Source organism: Bos javanicus, chromosome 6 (assembly GCF_032452875.1).
Source record: "Bos javanicus breed banteng chromosome 6, ARS-OSU_banteng_1.0, whole genome shotgun sequence".
In the NCBI taxonomy this organism is placed as follows: Eukaryota; Metazoa; Chordata; class Mammalia; order Artiodactyla; family Bovidae; genus Bos; species Bos javanicus.
In genome coordinates this window covers 61,556,336-61,579,923 of record NC_083873.1, presented here as the reverse complement: position 1 = coordinate 61,579,923, position 23,588 = coordinate 61,556,336, and the positions used below count along the sequence as shown (strand labels likewise).

Below are 23,588 nucleotides of genomic sequence, written 5' to 3'. Positions count from 1 at the left end.
GGTTGAGTAGTGGGCCAACCTGTGGGTAGTTAACGGGAAATGTGATACACAAGGGCATAGAACTGTCTAGGTTGCACTTGCCCAGCTAGCAAGCTCCAGTGTAATGATCATTTACTTTTTGTCACAGAAGGAGGCAGTTCTTAGGAATGACCTTATAAGTTGATCACCCCAATTGTTGAATCTTCACTAAGCACTACTATGAAGTCAAGCTAGGTGTAAACACGCAGCTTCTCTGTGTCAGAGAAACTAACGTGTAAGCACTGTATCCAGATTAGCATTTACAATAATTCATTTCTCATCTCTACTCATTTTCAAAAATTAAAACATCTTGGTTAAAAGAATTAGTCTTTTTTTAATAGAAATAAGTTTGCCATTTATCATATTATTATCCTGACTTCCCTGGTGGCTCAGATGGTAAAAAAAAAAAAAAAATCTGCCTGCAGTGCAGGAGACCCGGGTTCAATCTCTGAGTCAAGACGATCCTGGATTTCCCAGGCGAAAATACTGGAGTGAGCTGCCATTTCCTCCTCCAGATCACTGTGTAGCCATGGCTGGTTATTTTGGGTAAAGAAACTAACTCGTAAGCTATGAAACTGTCCTTTGCTGTTACTTTCTATGGACATGCTCCAACACTAAGGAGCAGAAGCATCTACATTTCCAAAATCCAACAAGCTTTGAAGTTCAGTTTTTTCTACAAGCTTATAGCGAAATTTGCTGGATTTTCAAAACAATTTCTTCTCGAAATATAAGGACATTGATAGTGTTTATTTTTCTGCAGTGTAAATATGTCTGTGTTTTATAGCAGAAATATTAATTTGGGGGATACGGGTCTCTAAGGTCTCACTTGGGAGTATTACATATATAAATCGTATGTAACATATTACTTTCCTAAAACAAAACAAAAATATGAATTGAGAACCCCAAAGTGTTAAAGTAATGGATTGCGGACACTGGGCTCATTGGAGACAGGCAGTTATTACTGGATATCTTTCCTGTGGGTGTGAAGCAATGCATCTTATAGTAAGGCCAAGTATGAATAATGAGAGTCATAATTTTTTACACCTATCTATAGATATTAGCCAGTATAACATCATCAGCCTCTACTAAATAGTATTTTAGCCCAGGATCTTCAGGTCAGTCCTCATTAACTTGTTCATCACCACTGTTTGGCCCAAAGCCTGAGCTTTTTAAAGTAGGGAAATATAGATGTCGGATAATTTGGTCATGGAGACAGTGATGGTGGTGTCTCCTAGCTTTTCTCTGTGTTGTTTATCTTAATGAGAAACAAGAGGTTCGATGTAGCTAAGGCAAAAGACAAAGCCTAGTAGCTTTCCTAAAGAAGTGGAGTGGGGGACATTAGAAATTAAAACTCATGTTTAGCAATAGACTTCTCTTGTTGAGTCAATGTTGAATATGAACCCAGGCATCAGAAATGATCCTCACAAAGTATCTTTGCCTTGTGATGATCTCTGTTGTAGTTGGTTTGTTGTTGTTTTCTTGGGATCGAGGGAATAGTAAGGGTGGGAAGAACTAGTGTTTCTAAGTGGCTGAGTAGTTCCTAAGTACCGTCTTCCTGAATCTTCCATCAGCCCGAGGTTAGGAACTGTCCTCCTAAACGCCATGAGATGTCTGAGAACGGCTGCCTAAGGCAGTCCAGCTAATAAATAACAGAATTAAATCAAAGACTGCAGAGCCCAGGCTCTTTCCACAGTAGTGTGCTTCTTTCCCCAGAAAGAAACTTCTTTCTTCAAATAAACCCTAGACGTTAATGCGACATGACAGCTGAGTGAAAATATAGCCTTAAATGGCCATTACAAAACAAAATTACGTTGTCTCATATATTTTGGTTGCCATAATATGAAAGGGGCACTTCTATATTGAAGGATCATGCATTTAAGAAGGCCAGCCTAAAACCTGGAAAACGTATTTTGGGAAGAAGAAGCTCCATCATGATACACTGCTGTCCTCTAGTCTTCTGTAGTCATTCATTTCGGTTTTAAACACCAGAGACTTCCCAGCACCCCATCCACAGTGCTCTGCTAACAAAGTCAGACCACCTGCTGCTAAAGCTGCTGACTTCCTCAAAGCAGTTAGATGTTTTAGTGTCCCTCTGAGTCCCCAGGTCTGTAATGGTAGATCATTTTAAGAGTAGAGTAAGAAAAGTCTGTAAAAATGGCTCTTTCTTATTCCCCATATCTGTTTATTTCACTGGCAAAAACAAGTTTTATAAGTTTTTGCAAAACTGCTAGAGTTTTAAGATTAATTAGCTTTCTTGCCTTAATTCCCAGTGACAATAAAGTATGTCTAATAAGTACCAGTTAACACCCCTAGACTTTTAAAAAATATCTGTGGAAGATTACTACAAATGTCAACATTTCCAAATATTTTACTTCAGCAAAAGCCTAAATGTTTCTGTAATTACAATGAGTTCATTTTGCAGATGATCCTCTTTTTTTGTGTATGATAAATATTGTTCCATTTCAAGGTCTTAAAAAAATTGGCAATATACAGAACTAACATAACTTACAGCAGTTTAACCAAAGCTTTAAAATGGGGAAGCTAAAAGATGGAAATTTGTCCACTGAGTCAGTTCCAGTGATTAAAACAAAATTGCATAAACATTTGGTGCAACACATGTGGATTACTTATTAGCTCTTCATGCTTGTTATGTGGCTTAATATCAAAGCAAAGTTTTATAAATCAACCAGTGGAGAAATGGCATGACTGGGAGGATTGATGGTGTTTAAAAGTGCATTTCAGAATTACTATTCAAATTTATTTATTTGACAGATATTTGACTTCCCACTGTGTGAAACAGTGTTCTATGAGCAGGAGAGAAAAACAGACGCAGTATTTCTTACACTCTGCTTTTAGAAGTTATATAATTACATGGATTCATTTCTGCAGAAAAGATTATTCTAAATGTTTATTGAAAATAGGTGTTCTTCCTTGTCACTTTACCTAGTAAATTATTTTCTGAAAATACTTTTTTTATTTTAAAATGAGATTAAGGAACACATTTCATACCATATTAGAGTGGTAATGGAATTTTTTCTAATTAAAAAGTCTATGAGATTTCTTCTTTACATATTTTTTTTTATTTTTCTGTATAAAAAAATTAATTTATACCAGAATATATGCAAAGTAGGAAAAAGGTATAGTAATGGTTCTTTTTTTTTAATTCTCAAATGCCATACTTGCTATATGTAGTAAGTCAGCTAAGATTTTAGAAGGTACCATCACTACTGGTGGATTTTGTGTTTTTTGTTAATTGTATCGTGCAGGTTCTGTATCTCTGTTTGACTTAAAAACTGGGGTTGCGGACATCTTTTGCCTGCACTATTGGGGACAAAACTCTTCTGAGCTGTAGGGGAAAATGGCCTCTAAAGTATCTGTCTAAATACTTGAACCCTCATTTGCTGTCTGAGAAAAGAGGGTGAAAAAGAATCAGTAGACTACAGATTTCTCAAACAGTCTTTTGTTTAAGTCTGACTCTCTCTGGTGGTCCTGTGGGCACGCCGGGGTCTCTGCCGAGTTGATAATTCATTTCACACGTTTGCACCTGCTCTGCAGCCTCACAGAGAGGGCACAACTGCTCAAGAACGTCTTTAAGAAGAACCACGTGAACTTGTACCGGTCAGAATCACTGCAACAAAACCTGCTCCGTAAGTATTTGAGTTCTGATTTTTAAACACATTCTCCGCCATTACCTCATAGCGTTTGTAAGAGCAGTATTTTGACTTGAAGGATATTTAACTATTTACAATTAACACCTCAAACAAATCATGCACACTTGCAACATAGTGTATAAATATTAATAACAAATGTTTACAGAGTCTTTTGACCACAGCCATCTCACTTTCAGCAGAAAAGATAGAGCATTTGAAAATCTTGCTGCTTTCACTGCACAAAAAATATTTCTGCATGCCCCTTACCTCCTTAAATCTTAAAAAAGAACCAGTAAAATAAATCTTAACTCTTAAAAGCTTACTCGGTATTGTTATCTTTTCTACTTGAATAACTTTGCAAGAGGCTTTTCAGCTTTCATACACAATGACATGTGTGTGAAACAGCACACAATGAAACATATATTTTCCCCTTCAAAAATATTTATGCATATTTAGAGTTGTAAGAAATTATTAGATATCATGCCCTCTTAAAATTTGAAGGATCTCAAAAAGAATATGATATATAAAGCCCTGTAGTAAATGCATTTGTGTTGGTAATATGTCTTTTGTTTCATGTTGTCTCCACATGTAATTTATTTTCATGTATATATACTCATGTTTAATGCTTTTGCTCTTTATGCTTCAAGAGGCCTTTTCTAAAGATGAGATCCCCTCGGGGGTCATCTCTTATCCCCAGGCCCCCTGTGACCAGGCTAGGGCATGAGTGAGTTTATTTGTAGATGCTGAGAGTCCAGAACCATGTCTTCTGAGGGAAGTTGTGTGTGTTTATCTCCTCGCTCTTATTCTTCCTTCACTCTCATCCGCCTGATCTATCTGGAATACACACTCCCACTTGACTGCACCCCTTCCCACCCCTCTGCTAGCAGGAAGCAGACATTGGAGGAGTTGGACATGATGTGCTGAAGGGAGAATGGAGGGGGGCTACAGCATCTGTTCATCCAGCGAGCAGAACGCCAAGGATCTAAGCCACCATCGTCTCACTCTCCATTTTGCAGTTGAATCTATCGTTTCCAGACATTAAAAATTAGTGTCTTTATGCTTTCAAAGGCAGGGAAGGATGCATTAGCTCCCCAAGTTAGAAAATGAACACTCAAAACTCAGAATAACAGAGACTTCCTGTGACTTCAAGCTCACCGTTTCTGTTTTAATTTACAGATGGGTATGCTTTCTCTCAAGATGAAAATGGAATCGTCTCACAGTCTGAAGTGATTAGAGCATATGATACCACAAAGCAGAGACCTGATGAGTGGTGATAGGTCGAGGGGCTGCAAGGCCAGCTTGGCTACGTCTCTAAGGAGAGTCCCAGGTCTTCACCAGAATCTGCTGACCAATTCCAGTCTGGTCCAAGGAGGGGAAATGGATCTGAGCTCATCTCATTGACTGACATTCAGATTCATGTATATTATAGACGTAAGCACTGTGCAACTATACTGTAACACCATCTCTTTCAGATTTTCTAAAGTATTTGCTAAGTCTTTGTAAACAGACATTGAAAATGACCTTGTATCTTGCCAGAGTGTTTTTTTCAACTGAGAAAAGGTCAGTATTCTTTTGCTGTTACTCTGGAGCTGTAACTATCAGTGTCTTGGATACACCACAAGGCTATTCACCATTAAAAATCTGTAAAATGGTAGTAAGTTAGAGAGACTCTTGATATCCAAATTTAGATTTCAGAACATGCTGGGAGGGGGCGGGAAACAGCCTTCTTAAGGAAGCAACTTACTGAGCAAAATTTCTAAACAAGACATTAATAATAAGTGTTTGTGTCAAAAATTGTCTTGATAAATGTCTGCCAAAGAAGTTCAATAAATGTATTACTATTTCTCCTTCAGTAGTCATTTGCCCAGAAATTTACAAGAAAGTTTACCTCCAGTTCTGCTGTAAGATCTGCATGCCTGACTTTTCAAATCTAAGAGTGATTTGTAAAAATGAGTATTTCAAGGCATTTGCTACTAATATCTGTGATGTTGCACCTTTGGCCTTACAAATGCTTCTTTCTCGTTTGTCTTGTCTGTTTGTTCAAGTGGAAGTGCACAAGTGGTTATGTGACTGTCGTTACAATACTGATTTTTAAAACTGTACTTACTGTGTCTCCGTCCTTTCTAATGAGGTTTTATCATCATTGAGATTTTTCTTAGAACCTGGCTTCTGCTGTAGATTAAGTGATGTCATTTTGTCTTTGAGTTTTCTTTTTTTATTTTTAAGAAAAATGTACTTAAGTGTTTATGTGAGATTTCCAATACTTCTGTGGAGGTGTTTGAAAAACCATGGCAGATAAATGCCTGGGCTTTTGTAACGCCTGTAGGCTCAGCTTTTTGTCCTGTGTCTTGGTTTTCCCTAGTAGTGCGCATTCCAGATGCCTGTGGTCCTGGATGGCACGCCCCAGGTTAAGATGACTGCCCTGAACTTATAACCAAGAATAGCTGAACAGTTCACTTGTCAAGCAGCTCCCAAAATTAGTCACATGCTGCTTACTGGAACAAATAAGTAGTACTTTCCCCCCGTTTTAAAAACACCTATTTTATTCAAGCCTATAACTTTACAAAGAGATCTGTTCATCATGAGTAGATTTTGTTAACATGCTTTAAAATATAGATTCCATTTAATTGTTGCGGCATTTCCAAGATATCTCCTGAAAATGCCTATTTTGCTATGCCAACAATTAATGGAGAAGGGGCTGTTTAAAAACCACAACCAGTTTTCTACACTATTTTTAACATAATGCTTTCATGTAGAAATAAAAAGAATTCTAGCTTTCAGATACATTTCAGAGATTGAAGCAAACTTTTTGCCTTGTATTCAAAAGCCTGTTTGCCTTTAAGTGGACTTACCAGCAAAACAGATAGAACTTCCTCTTTAAAAAAATAAGTACTACAATTAAGAAGAGAGGTGATTTTCAAATCACTCCTTGAGTTTGATAATTTCACATCTTTTTCACCCTTTTTCTCAATCTAGATTTAAAATTTTAGTCTATATATTATTTCCTTCTCTGAATTTTTAGCTCTTTAGTTACATGTATGCCTCCCACATTTTCTACAAATGTGAGAGGTTATGACATACATAACTTGATTTAAAAGGGTTAAGAAGGTGACATACTTCACTCTCCACACCCTTTCCATTCGGAGTTCAGATTATGAAAAGCATGAATTCAAATATGCAAGACCACAGGTCTAAGAGTCTAAGATCATCTTCAAAATTCAGATGTCACAGTGTTTGTTACTGAATGGCTATTCAGAGCATCTGGGCCTCCGTGATGACAGGTGAAGTCAAACCACAAAAAAATGGAAAACAAGAATCAAGTAAAAGGAATAAAGGGTTTTTTTTTTAAAAAAAAAAGAAGAATGAAGTACATCCCTCGGGAGAAACACTTAATAGCAGTTCCAGAGAAGGGCTGCTTCCATTTCCCCTCACCTCACAGGTGACATCCTTCTCCATAATTTTAATGTAAAAATGTGATGAGTGTAATAGAACTGAATTTTCTGACTTAAGAAAACTGGAAGCTTTATTTTTACCTTGAAAGATGATTTGTTTCTGTGGAGCTCTTCAACATGAGTGGAGGACTCATGGTTAATAATGTGAAAGAGCATGATCTGAAACATGACTGATTTATGCCCTTTTGTCCCATGGACCTGTTTTTGAGTTATCAACATTAAGTAAATCTCTTAGCTTCTCGGTAGGGAGTTGAGGGGTAGGCAGCAGGGAGTGACCACCTTGGTAAAACTTAAAAGACAACATTGCAACTGCAGTGACTTTGTAGTGTTAGAGAAAACCCTCCTTTTTTTAACCTTCCTAAGTGGGGTGGGGGTGGGGGTGGGTAACACAGTTTTACCAGGATTAAAATAAATAGTTGAAGTGACTTTTAATGTGTATTTTCTGAAATAAGGGACATTCTTCAATTAAAAAGTCCCTTATAGGGACTCTTGCAAATGCTAACACCATTGCTTTACAATGTTTACAGTTCAGAAAATACTACTCACAGCAGAAAATCCTCATTTATTTTGCATTGAAAAGTTGGAAGTTGCTTCTTTAGCATTGACTAGTACACAGTGATATTGAGCATGAACTTTCTAAATGTTTTATATATACATATAAAAATATATTGGTATTTCACACCCAGAAAGATGCTATATGGTAGAAAGTATGAGCAGGAAAAATGGTGTTTCTCAGGAATGTAGTAAATTTTAAATGGAATAAGCGCCATCCACCCTCCCACACAACACTGGCTGACATGAGCCTGCTTGGGCAACGTGGTGAAGTTAATGGAAAACTTCTTCTAATCAAGTCAGGTGAATGTGTATTATATTCAGTATTAGCCATTTACGTGAATTGTGTGGTCACTGAATGGAATCAGCAATTCCTCTTTATTTCCAGGGGGGAAAAAATGAATTCAAGAAATCTACATTTATTCTGGTCATTACATTTTATATTTTAATTTTGCAGTCCTGCATCCTAAATATCCAGTGTGAAAATCATGTGATAATTTGTTCTGCATTGTGTATGCTGTACATCACTTATCTGTCACTTAAAATGTTCTTTCAGGAAATGAATACTAATCTGAATGTACTAGATTGCATATTCACAAATTTTTATGTATAACAAAATCATCGTTATTACAAAGCTAAATAATCATTAGTGTTTATTTCTGTGCAGTTTGCCCCTTGATATGTCCTGGTTCTAAGACTTATATCATCTGATAAATCTATAATCATGTACAAAATTTATTGAGCAAATTGCCACCCTGTTCACATCATATGAACCAGGCCCATGGAATTCTTTTGTAAATTACTTAATGTAAACACCATGCAGTCTGGTGCCTAATAAATGCTTTTTAATGATGAACATTACTATAATGCCTCTTAAAGAGACCATAGTCTGATTTTTCTCACATTAAAATAAGTGAAGTCACTTGTGAAACTGTTATACTTTGCTGCATTTTAATTAACCTTCAACAGCTATTAAAATGGAATGTAAGTTGAATTTTGAAGGAAAGGAAATAAATGTTTTCCATTTTTCGTCTTGATTTATTTTCTGTATGAGAGCAGCTGTGTTTTTGATAGGTTTATGGTTTGCATGAATTAATATTTAAAGTGGTCTAGGCCAACGCATGGCTATTGCTGTAAATCTTGATGTTTATTTCTGCCTTATAAAATTCTCTCATGGCCTACCTGAGACTTAATATTCAATGGACAAATTAACTGGTCCTCCACACAACTTTTTTTTTAATAAGTAAATTATTTTACAAACAAATTTGAACTAATTTAATTGAAACTTTTGTTTAGCTTGCCTCTAAGAACTTTGCTTAATAAAGCTCACAAAATTTCTCAGCAAATAAATCTCCCTTAAGTAGGGGGGGAAAAAGCTAGATTTCATACTTGCTTACTTTGAATTAACAGCAACTTTCCATAGGTAAATCTGCTCTTGCAAAGATGTGAGCAGAATATTTAAAAGTACGTGTTTTTGTTTCACAGTTCTAGACTAGAAGCCATAAATGCAGTAAATACTATTTGTTGTTTGTTTTACTACTTCAAGCTTCGTTTTTCACATTTTCAAGTTTATTAGGTTAAAATAAAAAAAGGCAGCCTTGGAAGGCAGCTACTATGGAAAATTGCAGTTTGCATTCAAAATAAAATAGAATTTTCAGCTCCATGAAAAACCATTCCTGCTGAAACTGCTATAGAAATTGTGAAGCTGCATGAGTGGAGAGTACCGAACCTGTGTTTATAGTAGTTTTCTCAGGTGTGTTTATCTCGATATTCAATGCACTGTGTTTTATAAATAGTTATTAAAGTCGAGTAATATTCAGTTCTATGCAGTGTTATATGTCACTGGCCTTTTGTGAATGTGCATGTTTTAAACTGCAAATTTTAAACATTTTTGTCCTCTTATTAAAAATGAAATAAACTGTACCATTACATAAAGAAAATTGTTCGTTTTAATTGCTAGTTTTAGAAACTATATTTCTTCATAAAACCTTCAAAACTGCAATAACTGTAGTTTGAGCAGGTGTATATCTGTTTAATAACAATGTTGATATTTTATCTACAACCCCAATGATAATTGAAAATATCCCTGCATTGTAAATCCCATTCAATGCAATATAAAGTGGGGTATATTAACTCTAATTTTATACGAGTTGGTAGTTAAATAATTATCAAAAAATAATTTTTGGACTTCCCTGCTGGTCCAGTGGTTAAGACTCCAAGCTTCCAATGCAAGGGCTATGAGTTCAATCCCTGGTCCAGGAACTAAGATCCCCACGTTCTGCACAATGTGGCCAAAATAATGACAAAAATAAAATAATTCTAAATAAAATTACTATATTTTGACTCTTCAATCAGAAAGCCTCCAAGATTGTCCTCGTTACAGGTTTAAATCAGCCTGTAAGTCAACAACTAACTCATGGCTCCTTCTTTCACACAGGATGAAGTTCTTAAGATTTCTAAACCCACTGAAATTGTTTCAGTGTTATGACAGAGTGGCCACATTTGGCCCATAAAATTTGAAGGAAGTAACCAGAAAATAGTAAAATTGCTACGTGAGACAAAATATAGGAAAACCTTGGAAATGAGGACAAGACAATCAAAATAATCACCATTTGATAAAAGGAACAGGGGAAACTGCAATTTGGAAAACTGTTAGAACAGGATGAGTTCACGGAGACCCCCTGGGGAAGCAACGTGAAGAGCCTCCAGTTTCATCAGAGTGAGGGGCAGTGTATGCGTCCTTGTCTGGGACCCCGCTTCCCTCCCCACAGCCTTTCCCTGGGGGCAACAATTGAGTATGGGTCCCCCATGCAAAACCACAGCAAAACAATGTTCAGAAAAGTAACCTGTGAATTATGCCAAATATTTTCACGTTCAACATCATCCCTCTTAAAACAAGCACCACCATCTAACACCACCATAAGGAAACAGCAAATTTGAAATACATAAATCCAGTACATCATCCCCAAAGATTGTTTTTATGTGCTTAAGGCATCTCAGACCTAAAGCTTCTATTTCAGTATACAGAACCACTCATTTTAATGAAGAAAGATCTTTCTAACCTGGATCATTTCACTAGTAAGCTAATAAAAATTGTTGGAAAATGTAATATTTTTTACTATTCAGTCTCTATTTCAAGTACAGACTATGTAACCAGCAATTCAAATATAAACTCTTATCAGAATAACTTCATTAGCAACTGTTTAACTGAAATTTTGTAAGTCTTATACATATAAAAATATGTGTTTGTTGCCTTAATAGTTTAACATGCTCGTAAATCCTTATTCTTCCTGAACATGTACTAAATAAGCCTTTTAGGTTATGCACAAGTAAACTGATCCAGACCCAGTGAAATGCATCGTACTCCTAATTGTGATTGTACATATTCTCAGGAACCTTTTTGGTTAACTGGTTTTAGAAAGAAATTTTCCTATAGATTTAACTCAATCTGGCAAATTCTCTTCCATGGGGAATAGCTAAAAAAAAAAAAAAAAATCAGTGAAATATAGGGTGGAAAAATAAGGAAAAATCTATGCATTGGGGACAATTAAAATTACAATCTATTAGTTTTGAAGTGAATAAAAGCAAGTTTATTAAATACATTTTTCTGAGTGCAGGGTGGGAGGGTGCTTGCTGTGTCTCAGGCAATAAGGAGTTGGCCAGGTATCATAGGAGGCCATGGATTACCAGGGACTAATTCTATCAAACCTTCGGGCCATTTTCTCTGTTCCATGCCCTCCAATCAGTGTTACATCTCCCCTTCCACAGTACTCAGCCTTGCTTTTATATGTGAGGATATTTCATCTGCTTTCTATTATGGACCATGGACTGATGACACTGCTCCCTCCCCACTCCCTCCCCAGTGCAAGTCACTGGGACAAAGATTCTGACTTCTGATTCCTTCAGACAACCCTCAGCAGTAGGGTACAATGAACATCTCCATTTTACAAATATAAAAAAAATATTTTTTTTTCCTAAGAAAATTAGGACTTCCAGGTACACACCATAAAGAATGTAGGGTTTCAAAGCAGACAGCGGGCCTGGGTTCAAATCTTGGTTTTGTTATCATCAGTCTTGGACACAGTGTTCAATCTTTCTACTTTGATCTGTTTATCTGCCAAACAAGCATGGTAAGAGTCCCGACTTCAGGGTTAGGAAGATTAAATGATACATGTAATACTTTAATAAATGTTATCCATTATCTGCAACACCTGGAGTAACAGGCACATATGGCCTTGGAGTACAGAATGAAGCAGGGCAAAAGCTAATAGAGTTTTGCCAAGAGAATGCACTGGTCATAGCAAACACCCTCTTCCAACAACACAAGAGAAGACTCTACACGTGGACATCACCAGATGGTCAACACCAAAATCAGACTGATGATATTCTTTGCAGTCAAAAATAGAGAAGCTTAAACAGTCAGCAAAAACAAGATAGGGAACTGACTGTGGATCAGATCATGAACTCCTTATTGCCAAATCCAGACTTAAATTGAAGAAAGTGGGGAAAACCACTAGACCATTCAGGTATGACCTAAATCAAATCCCTTATTACTATACAGTGGAAGTGAGAAATTTAAGGGACTGGATCTGATAGAGTGCCTGATGAACTATGGACGGAGGTTCATGACATTGTACAGGAAACAGGAATCAAGACCATCCCCAAGAAAAGAAATGCAAAAAAGCAAAATGGCTGTCTGAGGAGGCCTTACAATCAGCTGTGAAAAGAAGAGAAGTGAAAAGCAAAGGAGAAAAGGAAAGATACACCCATTTGAATGCAGAGTTCGAAAGAATAGCAAGAGAGATAAAGCCTTCCTCAGTGATCAATGCAAAGAAACAGAGGAAAACAATAGAATGGGAAAGACCGTAGATCTCTGCAAGAAAATTACAGATACCAAGGGAACATTTCATGCAAAGATGGGCTCAATAAAGGACAGAAATGTTAGGGACATAACAGAAGCAGAAGATATTAAGAAGAGGTAGCAAGAATACACAGAAGAACTGTACAAAAAAGATCTTCATGACCCATATAATCACAATGGTGTGATCACTCACCTAGAGCCAGACATCCTGGAATGTGAAGTCAATGGGCCTTAGGAAGCATCACTACGAACAAAGCTAGTGGAGGTGATGGAATTCCAGTTGAGCTATTTCAAATCCTGAAAGATGATGCTGTGAAAGTGCTGCACTCAATATGCCAGCAAATTTGGAAAACTCAGCAGTGGCCATAGGACTGGAAAAGGTCAGTTTTCATTCAAATCCCAAAGAAAGGCAGTGCCAAAGAATGCTCAAACTACCGCACAATTGCATTCATCTCACAAGCTAGTAAAGTAATGCTTAAAATTCTCCAAGCCAGGCTTTAGCAATACATGAACCATGAACTTCCAGATGTTCAAGCTGGTTTTAGAAAAGGCAGAGGAACCAGAGATCAAATTGCCAACATCTCTGCTGGATCATGGGAAAAGCAAGAGAGTTCCAGAAAAACATCTATTTCTGCTTTATTGACTATGCCAAAGCCTTTGACTGTGTGGATCACAATAAACTGTGGAAAATTCTGAAAAAGATGGGAATACCAGACCACCTGACCTGCCTCTTGAGAAACCTGTATGCAGGTCAAGAAGCAACAGTTAGAACTGGACATGGAACAACAGACTGGTTCCAAATAGGAAAAGGAGTACATCAAGGCTATATATTGTCACCCTGCTTATTTAACTTCTATGCAGGGTACATCATGAGAAATGCTGGGCTAGAGGAAGCACAAGCTGGAATCAAGATTGCTGGGAAAAATATCAATAACCTCAGATATGCAGATGACACCACCCTTATGGCAGAAAGTGAAGAACTAAAGAGCCTCTTGATGAAAGTGAAAGAGGAGAATGAAAAAGTTGGCTTAAAGCTCAACATTCAGAAAACAAAGATCATGGCATCTGGTCCCGTCACTTTATGGCAAATAGATGGGAAAACAGTGGAAACAGTGGCTGCCTTTATTTTGGGAGGCTCAAAAATCACTGATGGTGATTGCAGCCATGAAATTAAAAGGCACTTGCTCCTTGGAAGGAGAGTTATGACCAACCTAGACAGCATATTAAAAAGCAGAGGCATTACTTTACCAACAAAGGTCCATCATGTCAATGCTGGTTTTTCCTGTGGTCGTGTATGGATATGAGAGTTGGACCATAAAGAAAGCTGAACCCCAAAGAATTGATGCTGTGGTGCTGGAGAAGACTATTGAGAGTCCCTTGGACCGCAAGGAGATCCAACCAGTCTATCCTAAAGGAGATCAGTCCTGGGTGTTGGAAGTACTGATGTTGAAGCTGAAACTCCAATACTTTGGCCACCTGATGTGAAGAGCTGACTCATTTCAAAAGACCCTGATGCTGGGAAAGATTGAGGGCAGGAGGAGAAGGGGACGACAGAGGATGAGATGGCATCACCGACTCAATGGACATGGGTTTGGGTGGACTCCCGGTGATGAACAGGGAGGCCTGGCATGCTGCAGTTCATGGGGTCACAAAGAGTCGGACACAACTGAGTGACTGAACTGAACTGATTAACTGCATAGCTACCTTTCAAAATATAGAACTTCTGTTCTTCAGAGATCCTACAGTGCATGAGACAGTTGGCCCAACAAGACTTGATGTCCATGAGCAGGACTTTGAAATATCCCTCCATTCCTATCAGTGGAAAAATCTAGTCCCATTTTATCTAAGTATTTTCTGTTTCTGCGCTGCCTTAAATATACACTGTATTTTCCAGATATATAACTATGATACAGATTAAAAGATCAAACTTTGGGGAAAAAATCTCAGTAACAGTAGGGCAACTCTGGAGTGTAAATTGATAGTGTTGTAACCTGCGTAGGTCTGGACGGGGAGCTGTCACATCTCACTGATTCCTGGGTGAAGAGGTTCTCCTGTGAGTCATCTGTTAAATCTGCTGAAGCTTTTACATTATGAAATAATTCTCCTTTTCGTTCTCCTTTCTATTTACCATTAAGACATTATGTTGATTGTTTTCAAGTATATGTGTAGTGAGTAATATGATCTAGGAATTTCACTTTAGGAAAGTTAAAAGTGAAAGTGTTAGTCGCTGAGTCGTGTCCAACTCTTTGCAACCCCATTGGACTGCAGTCCGCCAGGCTCCTCTCTCCACAGAATTCTCCAGGCAAGAATACTAGAGTGGATTACCATTCCATTCTCCAGGGGATCTTCGCAATCCAGGGATCAAATCTGGATATCCTGCATTGCAGGCAGATTCTTTACCATCTGAGCCACCAGCAAAGCTTGTGGACAGTTAAAGGCATGACACAAAATATTTGTTGTAAGGAAAACTCACTAGATCCAACAGAGTTAATAATCACTGTCGTGGAGAGAGGCCCTGAGCCTCATGCTTTGCTTGTCAGTGGATTGTGTGCCCAGAGACGATTAAAGAAACCTCAAAGCTGGTGTTCCCTTGCTGTTGAAATCTGGTTATGCAGACAGCTCCAGGACTGACTAGCTGAGGGATCGTGGGCAAGTTATTTCACTCCTGTGTGCCTTGGTTTCCAAATCTATAAAATAGGAATTATAATACCTCCACGCTGCATTGTTTGCGGGGGTTGGTGGCGGGGGAAGAGTTAGTGCATATAAATATTTAGAATACTGTTTGAGTCATAAGAGCCCAGTAAAGATTAAAATAGCAAAGGAACCATATGTAACAAACATGAATAAAGCCAGCCTAATGATATGAGAGTGAATTCCAGAGCTTCACACAAATGTTTATCCTTTACATTCAGCCTTTCCTCCCTCCTTCCCTCTCCCGCTCCCTCCTTTTCTTTCCTTCCTTCCTGCCTTCCCCACTCCCTCCCTTCCTTCCTATGTTTATTCCTTAATTATCTGGGCTAACTTTGGGTACCTGGATGAGTTACAGGACTAAGCAGGAGACCAGAAGTCAGAGCTCCTGCCATCAGTCTGGGCAAAGACACAGCATCTTCCAACTTGCTTCCTCAACTAGAAAACAAAGAGTCAAGGCCAAATGACTTTTCTTAGGTCAGCATTCCACCTCTAAAGGATCTGTATTTGACAAGAGCTATTGAGGATGACATACAATGGTATGAACCCATATAAACCTGGGTTTCCGAAGGACACCCAAGGGGCCAAGAGGCAACAAAATGAGGGAGATGGGCCAGGCCAGGGAGACCAGGCAGAAGGCTGGTGGAAGGCGAGGAGCCTATCTGAAAAGGACCTCCTACCCCCGGCAAAACAGCACCCTTGGTGCCGCATCCTCTTCATGCCACGAGAAGCCAAAATTCAGATTCTTATGAGAAATGTCCCAATTTTTAAATTTATGCAAATAACACATCTGAGCATTGCAGCCCACGGGCTGATGTCTCTATAAACGTTCACTTCCTTGGCTGCTTTCAGGTGTCCCAATGTAGAAAACAGCTTTAGAACATAATACAACATTAATGTAGGATTTTTTTTTTCATTTCAAATTATGAAGTGTTAGGTAAAGACATTTCCTTTTATTGAATAGCAGAGAGTACCATTAAGGAGATACAATGAAGCACTTTGATCTAAAGTTTCAAACAGATTTCATGAAAACATAAAGCATTTTATTTATTCTAATCCAGCAGGATATATGCCCAAATATTTAGTCATCAGACATGGAATTCAGTGGCACTTAAGATACATAATATCAGATGATTATAGCCAAAGCTGAACTTTGAACTCCACGATTATTAACATAAAAAATTACAGTGTGACTACTAAATAGTACCATCAGTGTAGTAAATACATTAAATTACAAATCTTTACATTTGTACATAACTCATTTTACAAATAAATGTTTTAGGACCCAACTGTTCAACTTTCATTTAAACACTAAATGTTGCTGAACAAAACGTCTGCAATAAATATTCCCTTGGGCAGGTGGGGGAAATGCTTTTACATAAGATCTCTGTTACAATGTATATCTAAGTAAATATTTAAAATGTTAAATTTCTCATGCAGTTATTGAAATCTTCTGAAGACACTCTTATATTTCCAACAAAATTTAGCTATTGATTTAAAAAATAACTGTTCTCATGATGCTAATATTATTCCCAGTTAAGTCGCTCCCCAAATTATAAACAGGCTGTTCACTGTCTCTTCAGTTTACTTAGCAGTTAATTTTTCAAATGAACCTTCGATAATTACAATCAGGTACAACTTCTTTGCTTATTTATGTATATATTTGTATTATGACTCACTAAAGAACTTATAACGAAAAAAGAATGCATAGGCCTATGTAGGATAGGTGAATTGTCCAATAAAATGGCTTCAGCCAATTTGTAACTTTCAAGTCGGACTACTGCATATTTTGAATAAAAGTAGCATAAGTTGAAACGTAATAGTCACTGTGCTTTCAAAGCCAGAAAGCAATTTTCTTGATACAGCTATTCTGTGACTGCAGCCAGGAACCTCAAGACTAAGAGGTGCTGTATTTTCCTTGCACTTTCCTCCATGACGTTGCTGGTCCAAGTGAAATTGTCTTGGGATTCCTGGTGGCCGTGGCAGCAGCATCCACAGGCATGCCATTGCACTAGACGATGGATCTGTAGCCATGGCCTGTCAACTGGAACTGAAGTCTGGACAGCTCTTCCCGGGCAGAGGGGGCTCCTGCTGGAGCGGGTAAGCGAAGTACTGGGGTGACACCAGGAATCCGGACGGCTGGGTCAAGTGGATTGGGTGGCCCGTGGTGTAAGGCGGGGGCGGTGAGGGCACCAGGCAGCCTGGTTCTGCCCGGGCAAAGGAGAACCTTCGGATGGAGCCCCCAGTGGAGCTGGAGCTGGTGGCGGTGCTGGACTGCCTGGAAGGTGCCCTGAGGTTCGTAGAAGTCAAGATCATGGGGAGAGTCTCTGTCTGATAGCTGCGGAGTGAGAAGCGGATTGGCTGCTGCGAGGGTTCCTTAGGTCTCAAGCAGGTGCAGCAATAAATAGCCACTAAAGAGCCTAGGATGATGAAGGCAATGAAGATGGAGCCAACAATCAGGAAGGGAACGTAGACAGGCTCTAGAAGGCAAAAACAGGCACAGGTACTCGGACGAGAGATTCCCAAACTCTGGGCTGCTCACGGGTAGGAGGTGGAAGGTCCATTCAACCACCTTGTCAGCCCGGCTTCTCAGAGCTTGTTACTGGTAACCTCTGAATTGTAAACTGTGATAATAGAATATTCTTGCTCCTAGCAGGGAGGAAGCAGACTGATACTGTAGACTCTGTTAGCAATTAGCCATCATACTGTACATCTGGAAATCAGAAGGAACAGACTCTATCCCGTCCACGCACTGGAGGGAGGGAAAAGATGAGTTTGGGGGGTTACCATAACACTGGCTTTCAATCCAGGTTTTAGGAGTTTTATCACAGTGGGGTGCTTAAGGACGCTAAGGCTGAAAATCCATCTCCTAACCAAGAATCTCTGATCTGAGCAAAGACAGCCGGACCTGTTAAGTGAAACCCCCAGGATTTTACAAGACTACAGAAAGAACAGTATAAAGAAATCCATAGCAGGCCCCCATTAACTGTCTCCTACCACATGACAGACTGTCCTGTCTGGATACCTCTTTCAATTTGGGATGCCTCCTTCAACCATCACGCTCCTGCCTCTCGATCCCCACTCAAATTCTGGGAAGGTCAGACTGAACTTTAGCTAGACTGCGGTGTGGTCCTTGGTGTTGGTGACCCACACTTTCTGGGAGTGCACCTTTTTGACAGAGTTAACCCCAGTTCCCTTCTCTCTCTAAGGCAGACATAATGTTTCCCACCCAGAGGCACGTCCCAAGCAGTCCTCCAGGTGTGGCCCCTGCCTGATAGAGCTGCCTTGGGATGCAAACCTCTGGCTTAGAGGTAGAAGAAAGCAAGTCTGCATTGACTAAGACCCTGCTGCTGCTGCTGCTGCTGCTGCTGCTGCTGCTAAGTCGCTTCAGTCGTGTCCGACTCTGTGCGACCCCATAGACCACAGCCCACCAGGCTCCCCTGTCCCTTGGATTCTCCAGGCAAGAACACTGGAGTGGGTTGCCATTTCCTTCTCCAATGCATGAAGGTGAAAAGTGAAAGTGAAGACGCTCAGTCGTGTCCGACTAAGACCCTACTGTGTGCCTATTTTGTATTTATAATCAGATTCATGTAACCCTGTGAAGCAGGAATGATATGGTCTAGTCTCCAGTTGTGGAAACATATTGGAGAGTTGCTGAGTTTCCCAAAGACACACAGGTGATGAGTGACAGGGAACTATCCACCCTAAGATCTGTGGGCTCCTGGGTGTAAACTCTTCCAGGTGCCACCCACTCTGCCCTGTCTTACTAGAAGAAGGTTACTACTACTTCTACTGCTAGAAGTAGTAGAAGGTTACTAGTACTTCTTACTACTTCTTGCCCTGCAGAAGGCAAGTCTAAAGTGACTACTCACTCAGCACCTTGCTGAGCATCCATACACTCATTTATTTCACAACCTAACTCCTCTGAGAGCAACATGCCCACTTTAGAGTTGAGAAGCGGCCCAAAGCAGTTAAGTAACTTGCCCAAAATGATAAGCTGGCAAGGGAAGGTCCTGAGGCTTTGCCAGACCCCAGTCTGGGTAGGTGCATAGACTGCCCCCTTTCCTGACACAGAGCACTGCGGGAGACCAGGATGGGGTCCCCGAGGTAGACCCGGCACTTAGCACTTGCTCTGCAGAGAGGGCGAGTGACTGTGAAGCCAGTTTGTACTTTCCCAACAGGCCAGGCCGCCCTAGAGTTCCCTACTTTCCACTGAACATCCTTCCCCCAGAAGCCACTTCCTCAATCCTCTAGACTGGTATTTTGCACTCCAAAGTTAATTCCTTGAAGGTCTAATGGAGTTCTAAGGTGGGACCTCCTTTCCTCTGGGTTGTCAGTCTCGGGACTGGAGCTCCAGCACCGTTAATCATCTCTCCAGCCTCTCCTGCCTTGCCTGGGGACCGTCTTTGGCCGGCTTCAGACCCCCGCTCTGGAGTTCTGGGGTGTCAAGGCTCTCTCTTGGCTCGCCCCGTCCCCTGCCCCCGCTCCTCCGGTTTCTCGGCCGTAAAACCATCGCCTGGAGCTCTAAATGGTCTCCCTGAAGTTCCGATTCTGGTGGAAAGGTTTTTTTTTTGTTTTTTAAGGTGTAAAGTTCCTCTGCTGGGGTTGTGATTTATTCCGCTCTGAAGTAAGCGGAAACTTGACCCGTGTTTTCCGACGTGAGAATAGGGGGCGGGGAAGCCCCTGAGACCCCAGTTTCTAAATATCCAACCGGAGGACCTGGGCATTTCTGAAAAGCTTGACAATAGGGGGTGGGCCGGAGTGGGTAATTCGATGCAGAGAAATGAAAGGAAGTCGTGAGAATGGGGCTTAGAAACACTACCAAACGGCCACACACACACACAAATGTGGCTTAAGTTCCTTACCGCCGTGGGGTACAGATAAACGCACCCCAAGAGTTGCGTTCCCTGCGCCATCAGCACTTCTCAAAGCTCCCGGAGCTCCCAGGGCGCAGAGTAGGGCACCCTCACCAACCCTGAAAACTCAAGTCCAGCCTGGCGCTGCCCTCAAAGCCCTTCTCTGAAATGTCGTGAGCGCCCAGGGCTCCCTCTTTCTCGCCGGGAGTCACTGGGCGCAAGCCCCGCGGTCCTCGCGGTCCGTTGTGAACTAGCTCCTGGGCAGACCGGCGGAGACCGCGTGTGGCGGGAATCGGGACTGCAAAGGAACAGCGCCCCTGACCTGAAACGCGACCACCCACTTCTCCCTTGATCCCCCCACTTTCTAGAGTCCCCTTTGCGCAGACCCGGGAAGGCCTGGCACGCCTCTTTGCGCGCACACCGGTCGGCACACACGGCAGCCGGCCAAGTGGCCGGGCAGGGTCTGCCCCAGCTTGGGCCCGTACTCACGCGCCGTGATGCCCGGGTGCTCCAGCTCGCCGCGGTCGTTGGTGCAGCCGCCCTGCTCCAGCCTGGCGTCGGCCGCGGCACAGCAGTAGCGCAGCGCGCAGGAGCCGCAGCAGATGGTGGCGTCCAGCGTGTCGAAGTCCTCCGGGCACTGGAAACCCTCGTGGTAGTTGCCCTGCACGTCCACCCAGCCGTGGCAGTACTCTCCGGGCTGCTGGGCGCCCGCCGGCCCACCGCGCAGCCAGCCCAAGAGGAGGCAGAGCGCCAGCAGCGCCCCCATCGCCGCGGGCGCGCCGGGCGGCCGGGAGGGGGACGCGGCTGGAAAGCGAAGGGCTGAGCCGGGGCTCCGCTCGCCCCGCGGTTCCGCCTCTCCTGGGGAGCGGCCTGGGGAGCTGCCCGGGCGGCCCAAACCCGTCCCCTGCGGGTTAGCGGGGGCCAGGGAGGAAGCAGGGGCTGCGCGGCGGGCTCAGCCGGCCAGGGGTCTGCATGGTGCGCGGGGGCGAGTTGGCGAGGGCCCGCGGGAGGCGCTGGCCGGGGCTGCGGCTCGGGCTGATGCTGCGGTCCTTTGCCCCGCTCATAACTCTCCGGGCGCGAGGAGCTCGCCCAGCCCTCGGCCACCTCCCACCCCACTCCTCACGGGAGCCATCGCGTCCGGGGCTGGCAACTCCCGGGCCGCACAGCACCTGGACTCGCCGCCGTCGCTGGGTCCAGAGTGGAGCCCAAAGCAGGAGAATGTGTGATGCCCACGTAAGGGGCTTCGGGACAGGCGGCCCCTCAGCCCCCGCCCCTGTCTGTCACGGGAGTCAGCCTGGCCGGGCCAAGTACAAACGGCCTCCCGGTTGCTGACAGCTCTGCCTCCACGACGTCCTTTAAAAAGGAAGAGGGAGGGGGAGACAGCGAGGGTTAAGAGAGAGTCCGCCTCCCGGGTCGCGCCGCCCGAGCGCGCGCGGCGCGGCTGCGTGTCCTGCGCGCCCTCTGGTTCGTGCGCCCTCCTCCGCCTTTCCCGGGCCACCTCCTCCCCTGGCACTCCCCCGGGACTCGACTCGACCCTAAACTTGGGGGATCAGGCCCTCTCCACGCACACACACACAGAGACACCCCGCATAGTCCTGCAAACTCCGCAGAGGGCCAAGGCCTCCGGGTCTCCGTCTACCCACGCGAGTTGGCGCGCGAGTGGGGACCTGAGGTTTGCTTTTTAAGGATGTAATCAAACATGAACTGGGCGACTGAGGTTTGTCGAATCATCTGTCACCTGTTGCACAGATCCGGCCTCGTTCCTGGGACGCCTGTTCTAAGGGTTCCGGACGGATGGCTTGACTTTTCGGGCCCGCCACATTTGCGCTGCGATTTCCCCTTGGGTTTCCACTTTCTCCAGAAGGGACGGCCCGTTTGACAAATGCGCATACAGTCGCACTCTCCCCCGTCCTCATAACCTGCGTGCCGCCGGGTGAAAAATCGAGGGTCACCTCCGCCTGCCCGGGGCAACTCACAGAACCTCAAAGAGCACAATTTCTCCATTCGCGCCCGCAAAGGATATAAAAGAGCAAAATTAATGATAACTGAGCAGATCTGAACTTCTGTTCGGGCAAAGAAACACATTTATTTAAATGATGTGTCCCCCGTGTGCTATTTTCTGGGGCACAGCGCCTTTAGCCGGGTAAGTGCCCTATGGAACTGGCGTTATGTGAAACCTGGGCTCAACTCAAGAATTTATTTTTACGGCATCTTGAACTTCCTCTCACCATATATTGGTTCGTGTGAATATGTTCCGCGTATCTCGACCTATTTGTCCAAGGAAACGCCGAATGCCCGTGTCACTGATTTAGATGTTGGCAAGTTGAGTGAAACAAAAAGACAAAGTTTGCTGCTCAGCAGCCTTGAAAGTGTGCGGTCAAAAGCATTCACCACGCTCGAGGCTTCGCGAGGGTCCGAGTCGGTTCACAGAAGCTTTTTTTTTTTTTTTTTTTTGGTAACTCAATAAAACGGTTTCTGTTTTAAAATATAAGTTCAAGTATATTACAAGGAAAGATTCACTTCTGATTTCTGACTTTAAATATAGGGATTAGCATTTAGTTATAAGAATGTAAAAATAATGCCCAACATTTCAGATGTTAGGTAGGACTGTGTAAATATTTAACTTTATTGCTCTGTTAGATATTACGTGGGACAATAATATGCTACTTAGTAAAACCCAATTAAGTTCTGGCTTTTATCTACAAACAAACAATGAGACGTCTTTCTTGACTTAAAGAACTTAAATAAGCATATGGGAAATTGTTTTTGCAGAAATTTCTTAGGTACTGTGTTTTTACTTACAAAAAGAAAAGTCCTTGCCAGACTTAAAGAGGTTTTTTTTTTTTTAAGGAGTGTTGTTTGGATTGTATAAATCCTGAGCAATTAAGGAAGAAAGTAGTGTGGAACCACACAGCACCAGTGAGATATAATGATCGTGATAAGATGACAAAACTACAAAGACATGTTTACTGCTAATAACTTTCCCAGAACCACACCTCTTAATAATATTTTTGTTAAATTTAGAGGAATTTCATGACATCACAACTACACACAGTTCTGCAGCAACCTCTGCTAGTCCCCCAAGGGTCAAGTTTCTCTCATTATCCAGCTGTTCTTTGATAGCATTAATATTTTAGGGAATGATTTGTTGGCACGTACCTCCCAATAATTACATTCTCTGTGCCACCTTGGGATTATTTTCCTTACGACACTGGCTATATATAATTGATTCCCTCATTCAAAGCTCCTGCCTATTTGACTTATTTAGAAAGCATTTTATTCAAATTTAGTTGGACATTTACTCATAGAAAATAACCACACCTCCAAATTACTTGATACTCCTTAGATCTGATGTGTGTGAGCAGAAAGCAACTGTACACCATGCCTTCTTTACTAGGTCTTGATCCAAAGCACCTTTAAACCATCATAACAGTCAGCTTAGGGGGTTTGCACTGGGGGGGGAAATGTGTTGGTTCCTGTAGTAGAAACTCTCTTCCAATTGCACATTTAC

At 41.9% G+C, this 23,588-nt stretch overlaps 2 protein-coding genes across 10 annotated transcripts in view; one reads left to right on the top strand and one right to left on the bottom strand.

Annotated features, from left to right (window-relative positions):
• Nucleotides 1-7,011, top strand: part of ATP8A1 (ATPase phospholipid transporting 8A1) — a 236,394-nt gene extending 229,383 nt beyond the window's left edge. For all 9 annotated transcript variants that reach the window (XM_061420038.1, XM_061420035.1, XM_061420032.1 and 6 more), the window contains 2 exons: nucleotides 3,574-3,665; nucleotides 4,845-7,011. In XM_061420038.1, coding sequence (XP_061276022.1) covers nucleotides 3,574-3,665; nucleotides 4,845-4,942 — 190 coding nt within the window. In that variant the 3' untranslated portion in view covers nucleotides 4,943-7,011. The remainder of the gene's footprint in view (nucleotides 1-3,573; nucleotides 3,666-4,844) is intronic.
• A 9,143-nt stretch (nucleotides 7,012-16,154) lies between these two features.
• Nucleotides 16,155-21,425, bottom strand: SHISA3 (shisa family member 3). Its single transcript, XM_061420030.1, has 2 exons — nucleotides 20,567-21,425; nucleotides 16,155-17,701 (listed from the first exon to the last, which is right to left on the bottom strand). The coding sequence occupies exons 1-2, from the start codon at nucleotides 20,841-20,843 to the stop codon at nucleotides 17,262-17,264; spliced, it is 717 nt and encodes a 238-aa protein (XP_061276014.1). The 5' UTR covers nucleotides 20,844-21,425; the 3' UTR covers nucleotides 16,155-17,261.
• Between the last annotated feature and the right edge of the window lie 2,163 nt (nucleotides 21,426-23,588).